Consider the following 14432-nt stretch of genomic DNA (forward strand, 5'->3'; position numbering starts at 1 on the left):
CTGGGGCGGCGGCCGAGCCCGCCGAGTTCATCCGGCGCGCGCACGAGTTCAAGAGCCAAGGGGCGCAGTGCTACAAGGACAAGAAATTCCGCGAAGCCATCGGCAAATATCACCGGGCGTTGCTGGAGCTGAAGGGGCTGCTGCCCGTCCCCGGGGAACAGGAGCGGGACTCGCGCGCGGCCTCCCGGGCCGGGGCCCCCAACCCCGGCCGCCTCTCGGAGGAGCAGAGCAAGACCGTGGAAGCCATCGAGATCGACTGCTACAACAGCCTGGCAGGTGAGCTGCGCCGCGCCGCGCCGCGCGCCACCCGGCCCCTCCTCTCCCGGCCTTCCCCGCCTCCCGCCGGGCGCGGGCCCCCATTCCCCGGCCTCCCAGTGGAAGCTGACCACTGCGGCGCGCCCGCGATGCGTACTCCCCGCTGGGACCGTGCTGCTCTGGGAAGGAGAACCTGACAAGGGGGCGCTTTGGAGAAAGTGTGACTTTTTAGCGTTATACCTTCCCAAACTCGTTGCGTCCCTTCCCCCGCATCCATGGTAAATCTCGCCTATAAATAACTGGACAGACAGAAGGGGACCCAGCTGGCCTGGCGGCGACTGCTGCTACTATCGCTCCCCAGAGGACCTGAGTCCAATGCGGGAAGCATCGCCAAGGTGGGCCACCCGCGCCCACTGCAAGCCAGGCGACTGCTCTCCGCAGGTATCTTGGGCGCCAGAGCTGACCCCTCACCTTTCCTCCAAATGACCCTATGGGTAAGGTCTTTCCCCAAGTTCACCTGGCCCCAGTAGCAAAGCGCAGTTTGCCACGATGCCTTCAGCATCTTAAGCAAAATGGATTCCAAAATGCCACTTTCTTCTCTCTCAGCTCTGCTGGGGCCCGGTTGCCAGGTAAAGAGAGTGATCTCAAAGGGAGCCTAGTTCATGGTTGGGCTAGGGCTGTGCTACACATTCTTGCTTTCCTCACTGCCTCATTCTCAGGCATATATCATTGATCTTCACACCAGCTACCTGCTAGGTGTGAGGAAAAAGGAGTCCTTCTACTGGGATGAGAAGGTGAGGTATACATTCCAGAGTTCACTTGGGATTGAGGGCAAAATTAGACATTTCTACAAATTTAACTTTGACACAGGAAAATTTAACATCTCTAAGAAAAGAAAAGCCTGGGTCTTTCCAGGGCCAGTCCTGTGAGAAGGTGGGAGATGTTGACAGAGGCAATGACCTTATGCATTAAAAAGCATTCTCTCCTCTTCCCCCAGCCCATTTGCTGGAGTTTGGGCTTGGTCCAGCTCCTCTTACCAAACAGAAGTCCATTACTCCTCATCCCTAACCCTTGAAGTTGCCTGAACTAGTTATGGACAGTTGGAACTGAGCAGGGTTGGGAGAGTGACTGGGTGTGGCTGGGGATGTGCCTGGGGTCTAAGCAGTTGGGAGATGAAAAACATGTATCAATAATTCTGCTCTGTTCCAAAGTGCAGATCTGTTCTGTTCCCTTTGTGGTTTCTAATGCCAGCCTACCTCTGCCTTCCCGTAATGCCATGTCCAGTATCATCTTTCATCAGGCAAAACCCAGGCACTTTAAGAATTGTAGTTTACAAACTTAATTAATAGTAATATTAGTAGCAGTTATAGAAATGATGGTGCTGATAGCAGTACTAGCAAAAACGGCAGCAGGTAAAGTACTAATACAGCAAAGATGAACTATTTCGATCCCTCACAAAGTACAGTTTGATTCTCTTTATTTCCTGTAAGTCTCTGGCATACTTGTTACTGCCTGATGAATAGTTAAAGGGCAGAGTGGCTGTGAGTGGAGGAAGAGGCATTCTGGATCACTAATGCAGTGATTTCAGAGTGGTAATGGAGTCTTATGTATGGTATTATCCATGGGCATTCTAGGGTTGCCCCGCACCCCATGCTTTTGGCTACCGGCCTGTGGCTAGCATTGCCTATCTTCTACCTCAGAAGTGGTTACATTTCCATGGTGAAACCAAAGATGTGTCCTTGTTCAGGCCAGCCCAGTCAGGGTGGGGCAAAGAACAGGGCAGCTTCTCCACTTCTGCCCCAAACCCCTACCCTCCACCCCGCCACACACACACACACACACACACACACACACACACACTCTTTGGAAAACTTAAATGGTGAGAGAAGCAGATTTCTCCCTCTGCTGCCTTCTCTAGTGTTCACCACTAATATTAATAATTTATCGTGTGCACTGTTAGGCCATCTACATGCATTGTCCGTTTTAATCTTTAAAATAACTCGATAAAATAAACATGATCATCACTTTTGCAGAGAAAAACACCCAAGTTTCTAAGCCATTCAACTCCAAAATCAGTGTCCTTGTCATCACACCTTGATGCACAAAGTCAGCATCCTCTAGGCCTCTGTCTCCCTGGAGTCCTGTCTTAGGTAGGCTCCAGAGCCTTCCACTTGGAAATTCTGTTGGGAGCTCTCAGCCCTGGTAACCAAGAGGAAGCAATACAGTTTCTTGATTCAAAGCTCTAATAGGGCTATTTCTAAATATTGTCAAGTTTCACATTTAAAAAAGAAAAGAAGAGTAATTATAGGATGAGCGGTCTTGTCAAAGCCAAAATCTGTATCCTCTATAGAAAATTCGATTGAAAGAAAGGATCTACACAGAAGTCACCTGGAAAAGAAGTAGAAGCCTGATGTTGGTTTCCTTTTGGACAATGCAAAAAATGCTAGCAAATAGAAAAGTGTCCTTTCTTGTTGGATTATAAAAGCAATATATACCTATAAAATGTACTTTCTTTTAGAAAATACCAGTAAGTTTAAAGAAGAAAATAGAAAATTACCTTTAACCCCACCACCTAAAGAAATCCAGTGTAATGATATATTTCCTTCCTGCTTTTTTTTTCTATACATAAATGTTAACTGTTTACAAAAGTCAAAGACCTCCGGTATCCTGCTTTTATTTCTACTTACCATTATGTCAGAAGCATTTTACATTTTATTAAGAATTTTTGTGATGATTGTTTTAAATGGCAACATAAAAATTTTAAATGTGTGTTTACAATTATCATTTGATGGAACAGGAAGGAAAGATGATCACCTATTTTGTTAGAGCCAGAACAGTGCAAGGTGGCCCGTAAGATATCCTTTCCCTCTTGTGCCTGCCAAAAGGAAGGAGACAGCAACTGCAAGTTCATTCTGGCAAAAAGGCAACCGACCCTTCCATCGGGGCTGCAGTGCCAGCTGAGCAGCCAGCCCAGCAGCAGGCTCCAGGCAAAAGCAGTCTGTAAATTGTTCTCTCAAGGATCTGTCCTCCTTTACATAGCTGTACATAAAGGGGGAGGTTTGGGCATTAAAAGGAATTTGGACTAGCCCAGAAGTATCTGGAGGAATAGGCTGTGTTGCTAAGGGCATCTCAGCACCAAACAAAAGGTGGTTGTGAGGCTTCTGGAAGAAACCCAGATTCAGTGGACCCTTGTACTCTTCATGGAAGGCTGTAAGAGAATAGCAAGGGGGCAGCTAGAACGTGCTGAGAGATGTTTGTTTGAAAATCCATTTGGATGACTTGAGGAGACTACATGAAGGATGAGCAGACAATTTGCAAAGTACTCATGGTTGTGGTCTATTCGGTCTTGGTTTCTTCTGATTAATAGGGATCTGGCCAGTGGCACAAGACGCCTGAACTTGATTTTGCAAATCTTATTCTCTGAGAAATTTAAGGAAAAAGATGGAATGATCCTGTTCCTTCAGAATTTCTAATGACTTTGATACGATGATTAGAAAAGATATTCTGACTTGCCTGGGGAGAGCCTTTCCAAAGATGCCAAGGAAGCATGTATTGGCCTGTGGAGCAACCCCTGTTGACCTTGAACAAGACATACGACTCCCCTGGGGCCTTGGAATGTTCTGTGCAGAACCTCTTAAAGGGCAGAGCCTTTTGCTCAACATCTGTTCCCGTGGGGCCATGGTGCCCCCAGCTGGGGTGTGATCAAAAGGTTATTACACATAATGACTTTGTTGGTATTTTTAAATGACTTTTGAGACTCAAATGCTAGTAGTGGTGGTGGGTACAGACAGGTCATGGCATTGTATCTAAAGACTGGATGAGAGTCGGTTTATGCCTCTATCCCTGGCACACCCTATGACTTTGGATAACCACGTCATCATTTTACCTCCATTTCCCCATCCAGTTAGAGCTATGTTTGGGAGCTTTTTTGTTTGTTTGTTTGTTTTACCAAAAGGGCAGATAATAGCTGTTGGTCTCAGTTGAAGCCCAGGACAGCAGTGTGACAAGGCCCAGAGAAGTCACACTGGGAGAAGGCCTGGGTCAGGAATGAGTTTTATCAGCGCTTGTAGACATGTCCGGAAGCCATGGGACCAGGGCCAGCTACATAATTTGTGGGGCCCAGTACACAATGAAACTGTGGGGCTCTTTGTTCAAAAAGCAGAGGCAAATTGTTGTCAAAGGTCTTAAAAGTTAAAGCTTTTTTTTTTTCTTTCATGGTCTCTTCTCTCTTGACTTTACATGGTGTTTTTATTTGCTATTTAATGTCATTACAGGAAAATTAAAATTTTAAATTATTGGCATGACAATGTTCATCTTTATATTATGCAATGCCACTTTTAAATGGAAATATAAGAGCACTTGTATATGGAATCATATAAATTACACAGTTCACATTTTGGAGTTGATACATGCATATGTAGTTTATTCTTACCAGAACAGTGGAAATGCTAACAAAACAAATTCAACTGTTTTTATTTTATTTCTTTATATGCATACTTTATATACACACTTTCTATCAAGTTTGGCTTTCTGAAGAGTAAGGAAAGGAAAAGGAATTATAGATTATCCTAGTCTTTCTTTTTATGTCATTATTTTCAGCCTCAGTGGTTGGCTACTATAGGGAAGTAACTTGTAGAAAAGGATAAGATGGAGTTCCTAGGTCATTTGTGTTTCTTCAAACACTATTGCTTTCTTTCTGCATTTGAAGCAATTTCTGGATTGAATGGAAAGCATAGCCTCTTGGGGCTGTTAGTATGTCTGCTTATCTACAGACCTAATGCTCTTGCCTTGTACTCAAGTTGAGTCTTGCTAAACTCCCATGCATTGTGGATCCACTGGAATTCTGTGCTATATGCAGGCAGGACTGCAAAGAATGGTGTGCCTATCTCTTCTGCTTATGTTCATGCTCCATTGTCCCATAGGGCTTCACTTACAAAACAGTTTCGAAGATAAAATTAAGAATTTCAAGAAGGCAACAGCTGAGCATTAAGCCAAATACAGAACCCTTCTGTGCATGGTCTTATGGTACTGCATAAGGCACCTACCCTTGAAGCCAGCCCTCAATGGGACACCAGAAGATGACTGGGTGGATGTATCTAAAGTGGACAAAATTAGATATAGACTCTGAGGCAGATCCTAAGACAAAGGGTACTCAACAGAAAGTGGTGCGGAACCAAAGAACCAAGCATAAAGATGGATGAATTACAAATGCAAGAACTCAGTGATGAAAAGAAGGTCAAGAGCTAGAGACAAGTAGGTAACCTGGTAGCCAGAAGACGAGTTGTTGGAGTAAGAGTTGGCTAAAGGAAAGGGGAAAGAAGAAAGGCTTCATACTAAGGTGCTCAGCCAATATCTTAACATCTGGATGGGAGAACTCAACTGGTCAAGCCATTGTCGATCTGTGGCTGTTCCTTGGGCAGCACCTTGGCCAATAAATCTTAAGCCTATAAATGTTTTTTAAAGACCATCTTCCAAGAAAGGATTTGAGAATTGAAGTGTATAGAATGCTTTCAAGGAACGAACATTCTGAATGTAGACTTTGGGCAGAGTTCCTAAAGTGGATTCTGAAGCTCCTTAGTTTACCTCCAAGAGAAATGAGTTGGATGCCTCTTAACCAGAAACTCTTTAGGACATCTTGAAGTCAGAGTTTCTACAGCCAAATACATGGGAGTGTCTCATCCAAGGCAAGGGGATTTGGCTGCAGTACAGACAGGAAAGCCAAGATGTAGAGCAGCCAAAAGCTGCTCCCAGAGTTTTGTTAGTTGTGAGTGACCTCCAAATGGGACATTCCCTCCTTAGAGCTGTTCTCTTTTGCCACCAGTCTGTGCCTACTCCAAACAGCCATGATGAAAACCAAATGTTTCAACAAATCAACCAGCAATTTCCTAATTCCCAAGTGTTTGGCTTTGGGAAGTCAGATGACCATGGTGGGAACAGTTTTCCATTTTCACTGTGATAATTAGTGTAGTCCAGTCTGAAGCACATAGCTGCAACCACAAGCTGTAGCACAGACAATGGTACCAAACTCAAAAAAGCCAAAGATAATGCTGCAGAAGATTAAAGGAGTTTAACCTTGCTGGTGGTATTCATATGGCCTTGAAATTATTCCTTAGCAGTGGAAAGCTCATTATCTTTCTTTTACACATACATATACATTTTCTTATCAGCAATGAAATGATGGCATCCCTAATATGTCTCAAAATCAACAGCTCCCAAATATTTTTGAAAAGGAAGCAGGATGCGTAGTGCCAAGGTTTGACTTGAGCTAGAAGAATCCTATATTGAAATGTATTCAAGTGGACTTTCTTTTCCCTTTCTTTCAAAAGGACTTTAACGAGCACTCAAATTATAGCAAGATTTACACAGAGGAAGCTCATGGGGCAAATGTTTCCCTTCCACAGTGTTTCTGTGTGTAAAGAGCAAAAGTGAGAAGTGGTGCTAACTAGCTATCTCAAGAATTATGTAAAATCAGAATTATAATTTCAGGTTTGGCTACAACGCCAACCCTTATGCAGGTGCATGAATTTCTTTGTCAACATTACCAACTCATCATCCAGCATGAGCTTAGGCACTTCCAGCAGTAATGATACTCACCACCACCTAAAGTGACCCATTTAACAACCACCTCCACAAAACAATACAATAATAATAATGTTAATAACAATAATAGTAATGTTAATAAGCTGAGTAAATTTGAAGATCTAGTTGGCTTTATTAAACAATTCATGAATCGGGCAGCTTCTTATCTGGCAAGCAGAGAGATACCCCAAGGGGTTATACAAGATGGAAGGCTTTCAGAAAAAGGATGGTGGGATAAGAAACTTATCAGCAAGAGAAAAATGAAACTTCATTGGAGGAAAGTAAGAACTAAGGTGACAACAGCTTCTCTTTGTTTGAGCTGTTTTTCCATTGGCTGGCCTTATTTCTGGGCAAGAGGAAAATCTTCCTCTGGGGTAGCAAAGTAGCTACACTTCTTGTGCAAGGCGTGTTATTTCCTATCCGGGATCTGTAAGTGACATCTTCCTATTTGGAGTAATTGACATCAAGTGGTAGGGCACAAGCACTTCCTCCATAGGCCTTCCTGATTCCAATTTTAATTGTGGTTTCCTTTATTAATTTTCACAGTAACAATAATGGCAGTAAAGACTACCATGATGAGCCCAATTCCTGGCACCTGGTAAATGTTTGTGAATGAATGTGTTTGAAATGAATGATAATGCTTATCCAAGCATCTGCCTCATATTAAGGATTCAATAAATTCAATCATTCTAGTATATTAATTGAGCACCTGATATGTGCTAGACCCTGGGCTTGGGGGCTTGGTATACAGGAATAAACATGAAGGACAAGGTCCCTGCCTTTATTTGATTTATACAACTTTGTGAGACAGAAAACTCTGGCTTAGAACAATGAGCCACTTGCCCACAGTCACATAGTAGTAGTATGTGACCAACTGGGACTTCTCATCTTCCAATTCTGTAATTCCAAAGCCCATAGTCCTAACTATTCACCCAATCACCTCTATCTTCAGTAGTTTTTTCCTTAAGTACTAACAATTACCTCCTGGAAATTTCTATCAATCCATCCATATTCTATCTACCTTTTGAAGCATACAGAATACATCTCATCACTGTAACAAGGACAAACCCTGACATTTTTAGGGCAACTTGCTTGCACATCCTCCGGAATTGCCTTCTGTGGGTTAAATATCCTTTTACTATGATTGTGCCTTGTATGATCAGGATTCTCATTCTATGACCATCCTGGGTGGTTAAAGGGAAATTGTCCTGTGTTCTGTAATCAGGTCATAGTTTTCCTAGGTCCTATGTCACTAGGAATGTGACCTGAATTTGTATGGACAGAAAGGAGTGAGGAGCTGGTGAGTCATAATTTCTAATGAGCCTAGAGGCTGCAGAAGCCCCACCCATACCTCCTCCTCTTTTCCATCCCCCTTGCTCCAGAGCATGTGAATTCCCATTAAGAGGTTTTGAGAAATGTAAGTGGAAATGTAAAGAGCAGAAGTTCATTTCAGCCATTACTGTTTCAGTAACTGCTCTGTGGACACTGAGGGGAAATGCCCCACTAGATGAATGATATCTGGAATTGTCCAGATGCATTACTCCAGACTAGGTCAGTTTTAATGTCATGAGAGCGATGATACCAGCATTTAAAAGTATGTTTTAGTTTAAATGCCAAGTGAGGTTGGACACAGTATCATTCTGTGTGGCCCAGAACATCAGCTCTCCTAACATCCTTTTTTTTAAGTTTGTGTTTTATGACTGGCTGCTACTATGTTCTTTGTGGGCCAAAACCTCATCTCCCAAGAAACAAAAATAAAAAACCCCAAACCCAGAACTTATTACACTTCAACTTTTCTGGCTTTAGAGAGAGAGAGAGGCTGACTTATCAATGATAGTTGAATGTATCCTGTTCGAGTTTATCTCGTTTCCACATCAGAGGACTCAAAGTATTTGGCATGTTCTCCTGATATGGTGATGCACACGTAATGTCAGTAATGTTAAAATTACTAAACAGACAAGCTGGTCCTGTGTCTAGTGGAACACAAACTGAGGTAGCCGCACATAACAGCGGGTGGCACATTCACTACATATGTGAACTCAAACTGGTCACAAGATCTCTAACCTTGAGTTTCTTATTAAATAGATATAATCATGCCAGCCTGACTCACAGGGTAAGGACAAGTAGCAAGAAGATAATGTATATGAAATGTACTTTATAAACTACAAAGTAGTAGAAGTGTAGAGTATCATTTTAAGTGGACAGGGATATGTAGGAGGAAAAAAAGAGAAGAAAAACGAAGTGGGATCTACCCAATGAAGGAAATTCTTGCCTCTAATTCTAACAATTTTAAGATAAAAGGGATACTTGGACAGTATCTACTAGGAAAACTCTCTTGATGCCTGGTTTCTGTATTGAAAATCTATTGACATGACTCCCCCATATAGTTTCAAACACACACACTAAAAGGGTTCCCCAAATGCATGTTGCTTCATAGTCCACCAAAAAAGCACTTGCTAGTGTTTTTTTTTAAAAAGATGTATCTGATAGGGTGTGAGGTGTTCTTTGAAGGCTAAGGTTGCCTCAGTTTCTTCAAATGTTCCCATCTTGAAGAACATAGAGGAAGTGTGGCTTGGTGAACAGGGCTTGGACTACAAGTTCAATCTCTAATGCTCTGGGTTCTTAGGGTCAAAGAATTTAACCTCTCGAGCCACAGTTTTCTGATTTATAAAAACCCAGGGTTGTATTTCAAGATCTCAAAGGTCCTTTCCAGCTCTTAAAAGAAAAATTTTCTCTGGATATGAGTGCCATCTGGCTGTGACATATGTCACCCCATTGATCACCAGGGTTGATTTGGCTAGTCTGACTGGCTTAGGCGGGTGTCCCCTTCCTCCCTTACTGTTTCACATGCATCCCTCCTGCAGCTACATACTGGGTTGGAGAGGATGACCTTCCCAGCTAGAGGAGAGTCAAGTGTATATAAGTAGCCATGCTCCCCTGCTAGAACCTCCAAACAGGCTCTCAAGGTCCGTTTGTAAGAAAACATAGGGTAGTCAAGTTTCTGAGACTCCAGACACATCCAAATGAGGCGCCTCATGTGCCAGTCTGCCTTTCTTTAAAAAAAATAAAATAAAAAGGAAAGGTCACTAATCATCAGAGAAATGCAAATTAAAACCACAATGAGATATCACCTCACACCTGTCAAATTGGCTATCATCAATTAATCAGAAAACAACAAACACTGGCGAGGATGTGAAGAAAAGGTGGTGGGATTGCGAATTGGTATAACCACTATGGAAATCAGTTGGGAGGTTCCTCAAAAAATTAAAAATAGAACTACCTTTTGACCCAGTAATTGCACTTCTGAGTATTTAGCCAGAGAAAACCAAAAATACTAGTTTGTCAAGATCTGTGCACTCCTATGTTCACGGCAGTGCTATTCACAATAGCCAAGATATGGAAGCAGCCTAAGTGCCCGTCAAGACAGTTGGATAAAGAAGTTATGGTTCATATATACAATGGAATATTACTCAGCCATAAAAAACGAAGTCTTACCATTTGCAACGACATAGATGGATCTAGAGGATACTACGCTGGGTAAAATAAGTCAGACAGAGAAAGATAAATACTATATAATTTCACTTAAATGTGGAATCTAAGGAATGAAAGAAACGAACAAACTAAATGAAAACAGACTCACAGATGCAGAGAAGAAACTGATGATTGCCAGAAGGGAGGGGAGTTGCAGGGCTGGGTGAAAAAAGTTAAAAAAGAAAAAAAAAGGAAAGAAAAGAAAAAAAAGAAAAATTCTCCATACCATTCTTTGTAAACTGCATGGCCTGTATACAGAATGAGTTAGTTCTGTGTGTGCTGGTATAGACCAGTCTGCAAAGTCTGTTATTATGTGAAAAGGCAGAATGCAGAATTGTGTTTAATATGATTTCCTTGGTTTATCAAAAAAAAAAGTGATAAACTAGCATAAACATATAAGCTAGTACAGTGTTTGCATTCAAGAAGATTATCTGAAATTATACAAGTGAAGCTGTTAACTTCATTGGAAAATGGGACTAAAAGGAATTGGGGAGAGAGTAATTTTTTATTACTATTAAGAAGTAATTGTTTTTAGGACATTTTAATATTCACAACAAAATTGAGGGGAAGATACAGATATTTCCTATATATCCCCTGCCCCCACACATGCACAGTTTCCCCCATTGTCAATATCCCCCACCACAGTGTACATTTATTACAAATGGTGAACCTACATTGACACATCATAATCACTCAAAGTCCATGGTTAACATTAGGGTTTACTCTTATGTTGTACATCCTATTTGTTTAGACAAACATGTGACATGTATCCATCACTATAGTATCACACAGAGTGTTTTCACTGCGCTAAAAATCCTCTGCTTTGTCTGGTCATCTCTAATCCCTGACCCCCAGCCCCTGACAAACACTGATTTTTCTTTTTACTGTTCTTCATAGTTTTGCCTTTTCCAGTATGTCATGTAGTTAAAATCATACAGTATGTAGCCTTTTCATATTGGCTTCTTTCACTTAGTAATATGCATTTATTACATATTGTCTTTTTTAACTATTTATTTTAAATCTTTCTGTAGTGTTTGACTTTTCTAACTATATGCATTATTGCTTTTATGTTTTTAGTAAAATAATGACAGAATTATCTGTGTAGAAAAATTACAAATAGTTTTGCTTTCTTTTTATTTTCCTAAAGAAAACCCACCTTATGAACATAATTTTTAATGCCATTCTCGATATTACCTATGTCTTGTCTATCCTTGTTCAACAGTAATGCCAAAGATGTCAAGCAAAATTATCCCAAGCCCCAAACTTTCTCTTACTATCCCATAATAGTACTCATCCCCCTTTCTACAGTTCCCACTACCCCGAATCCATATACAGGGCTAGATCCCGGCAGCATGATGCCCACTCTAGGAGGACGCCCTTCTGGCCTCAGTAGCATGTTAGTGACAATTTGAATATGTCGGCAAGGCAGGGCAGAGAGTTGGGTCCGAGCTGGCGATGCAACATAGTCCTGAACATCAGCGATGTGCCTCTGGTGTTAACAAAGAGACGACATGGGTGCCCAGTGTCCGAGATTCTTGTTGGCCCCTGAGTCTAGGACACCCTGCTCATCGGTGGCTCAGACACAGCAGCCAGAGCATCAGAAGGAAACTCACTCATTCGTAGAATCTTTACTGGACACTCGCCATGACTCTTCACAGCCCAAATCCTTTCTGATCTCCTCAAAACATGGCATAGGGCCATGGGAACCAAGGTTCCAGCCCAAATTCCGCTGCCGACTCGCTCTGTGACTTTGGACAAGTCACATCACTCCTAGTGTCAGTTTCCCATATGTAAAGAGTGGGTGTTAGGTCAGATGCCCTCCAAGTCTCCTTTTAGGAGTGTGGAGCTGTTTAGGATTTTGAAGGCCCTTTCGCCCCCTCCCACCTTGGCGTCTCTCTCTGGGAGCAGCCAAATTTGGGAAGGAAACAGGAAGCAAGCTCTCTTCCATTCCAGTTTACTGGTGTGTGCTGACAAATAATCATTAAAAGATTGCAATTAAGATCCCCAGGGCAACACTTGTGAATTTGGGGATAAACCAAAATAAGGGAACTTGCAGCCTCCCAGGATGATTGAGTCAGACAGAGGGTCTCAGAGAGATACCAAGGTAAAGGTTAGAAGCCTTTGTAAAATATTATCTGGGTCTTGGAATCTAAATTGATGGCGCCATATATTACCTATTGCTGCTATGTCTTGCCAGATTACTCCAAGATTCAGACTTTGATTCTGAGCAGGCAGGCAGTCATTCACACACAGACACCTGGCAATACTGGCTACATTAGGCCAAGAAATCCTGATGGCAAGGAAAAAAAGCTTTTAAGAAATGGACTGGCAGGGCCAAGAGTTTCAGGGAACAGTTGCTGGCAAATTTAAAGCGTCTCAGAGATTTGCCGCCCTTGGCCCAAGGCTAGAGATCCCTGAGGACTGAGCATTTTGGGATGCGATTCTGGGCCTATTGTTTATGCTGAGTCAGACATGAGCTCCTTTCTCTAATGGACCTGCGTCCTCAATTGTGGAGGCCACTGGGTCTTGGAAACTTGCATGGACTCTTCCCTGATACCTATATCAGGGATATAGAGGGCTATATCCCTGTGTGTGCCAATGGGGACAGGAGGGAAGAGAGAGGACACAGAAGGACAGGTAGGCAGCAGAATTATACTCCAGAAAACCTGCAAGGCAACATGGCCTAACGAAGAAGAGATTTGCTTAGCATAAGAGGATCTGTATTTGAACCCTGACTTCCCATCAACTTGTCCATTAACTCTGGGCAGGTCTCAACCTCTACTAGTTTCTGTTTCCATTACTGCATGGAAATAATAATATGTACCACACAGGGCTGTGATGATAAGTGAAAGATACATGCGCACATGGCCTAGCACAGTGCCTGTGTAACAGATGCTTAATAAATGATGGTACATGTAAATCTAACTCCTACTCCAGTAGGTGCTAAGACAGGAAAGTATATGAGAGGAGAATAGAAGAGGCTATGGACAGATACTAGAAGCAAGTGATCACATAGAGCAGGGAGGAAGAGAGGTCAGGGAAGTTTCCCCTCCCTCTAAGTGGCTAGAGGGCTGGAGAGGTGAGCAAGGTATGAACCAGCAGACTTCATTGTGCATGTTTCCTACCTGGTGTGTTCCTGGGCCCCGAAGGTGAGTGAACAAGTGACTCATCAGGCTTCCTCTGAAGGGCAGCTGAGCTCCAACAGAAATCAGGCCCTTGGGTCCAGAGATCTGTGCCTACCTATTTCCAGCTTCTCAGTATACAGGTCAGTCTAGGAAATACTTAGAAATTGCTGGGTAGACATATCTCTGGCCTGAGATTGTGCAAGCAAATAAGCCTCAGTTAGACAGTGTGTGCTTTCTGCCACTTTTTTTTTTTTTTACTCTTCTCCAGGTTTCTCTGGCCCTTTGATCTGAGCTACCAGTGAAAGAACCTCAGGCTCTTTCACCAGTCAGACCAGTTCAGAGTCTGAGAGCAGAGAATAAGGAGTAGCCAGGAAGAAAAGGGACATGCTGTGATCAATTGGGCTCCCTGGGGAGCTTAACAAGCTAGAAAGTTTACTGGTGGCAAAGGGGAAATGGAGGAAGGCAAGGCCTCTGAGAGGGAGGCTGCTGCTGCTGCCTGCTCTGCCTGGTCTCTTGTGCCTTGTTCCAGTGGGTGCCAGCTTACTGAGCTCCTTCAGTAAGGAGTCAGATAAGGAAGGCCCCTGGCTTCGCAAGGCATCCTGAGCATGAAAGCACTAGCAGCTGTGCCCCTTGGGCCCTCCTTTTAGCGCCCCCTTACAGGCACTCCTCTACCACAATGCCCGGGGTCCTCTCATGACCCTAGATTTCTCCGCGGCAGGGCCCATGAACAGCCAGGGCTTTCTGTTCAGGAAACCTTCAGAAGCCTTTTCCGCACCTTTTCTCCCTGCTCTCTTTGAAGACATAGTGGGCAGGGTGATTTTGAAAAATGGTTTCCTAATTGCAAAAGGAAAACATTATAATTGTAGAAGATAATTAAAAATAAATGAAATTCAAAGAAGAAAAGGAAACTCACTTGTCATCTACCACCCCAAGATGCCCACT

The 14432-nt window shown here is 43.0% G+C and overlaps 1 protein-coding gene across 1 annotated transcript in view; it reads left to right on the forward strand.

Annotated features, from left to right (window-relative positions):
• Nucleotides 1-5: 5 nt before the first annotated feature.
• Nucleotides 6-14432, forward strand: part of TTC9 (tetratricopeptide repeat domain 9) — a gene marked incomplete at its 5' end in the record, with an annotated part of 25715 nt that continues 11288 nt past the window's right edge. Inside the window, one exon of the mRNA XM_006925616.2 lies at nucleotides 6-276. Within this exon, the coding sequence (XP_006925678.2) occupies nucleotides 6-276 (271 nt within the window). The remainder of the gene's footprint in view (nucleotides 277-14432) is intronic.

Source organism: Pteropus alecto, unplaced genomic scaffold, assembly GCF_000325575.1.
Source record: "Pteropus alecto unplaced genomic scaffold, ASM32557v1 scaffold8, whole genome shotgun sequence".
In the NCBI taxonomy this organism is placed as follows: domain Eukaryota; kingdom Metazoa; phylum Chordata; class Mammalia; order Chiroptera; family Pteropodidae; genus Pteropus; species Pteropus alecto.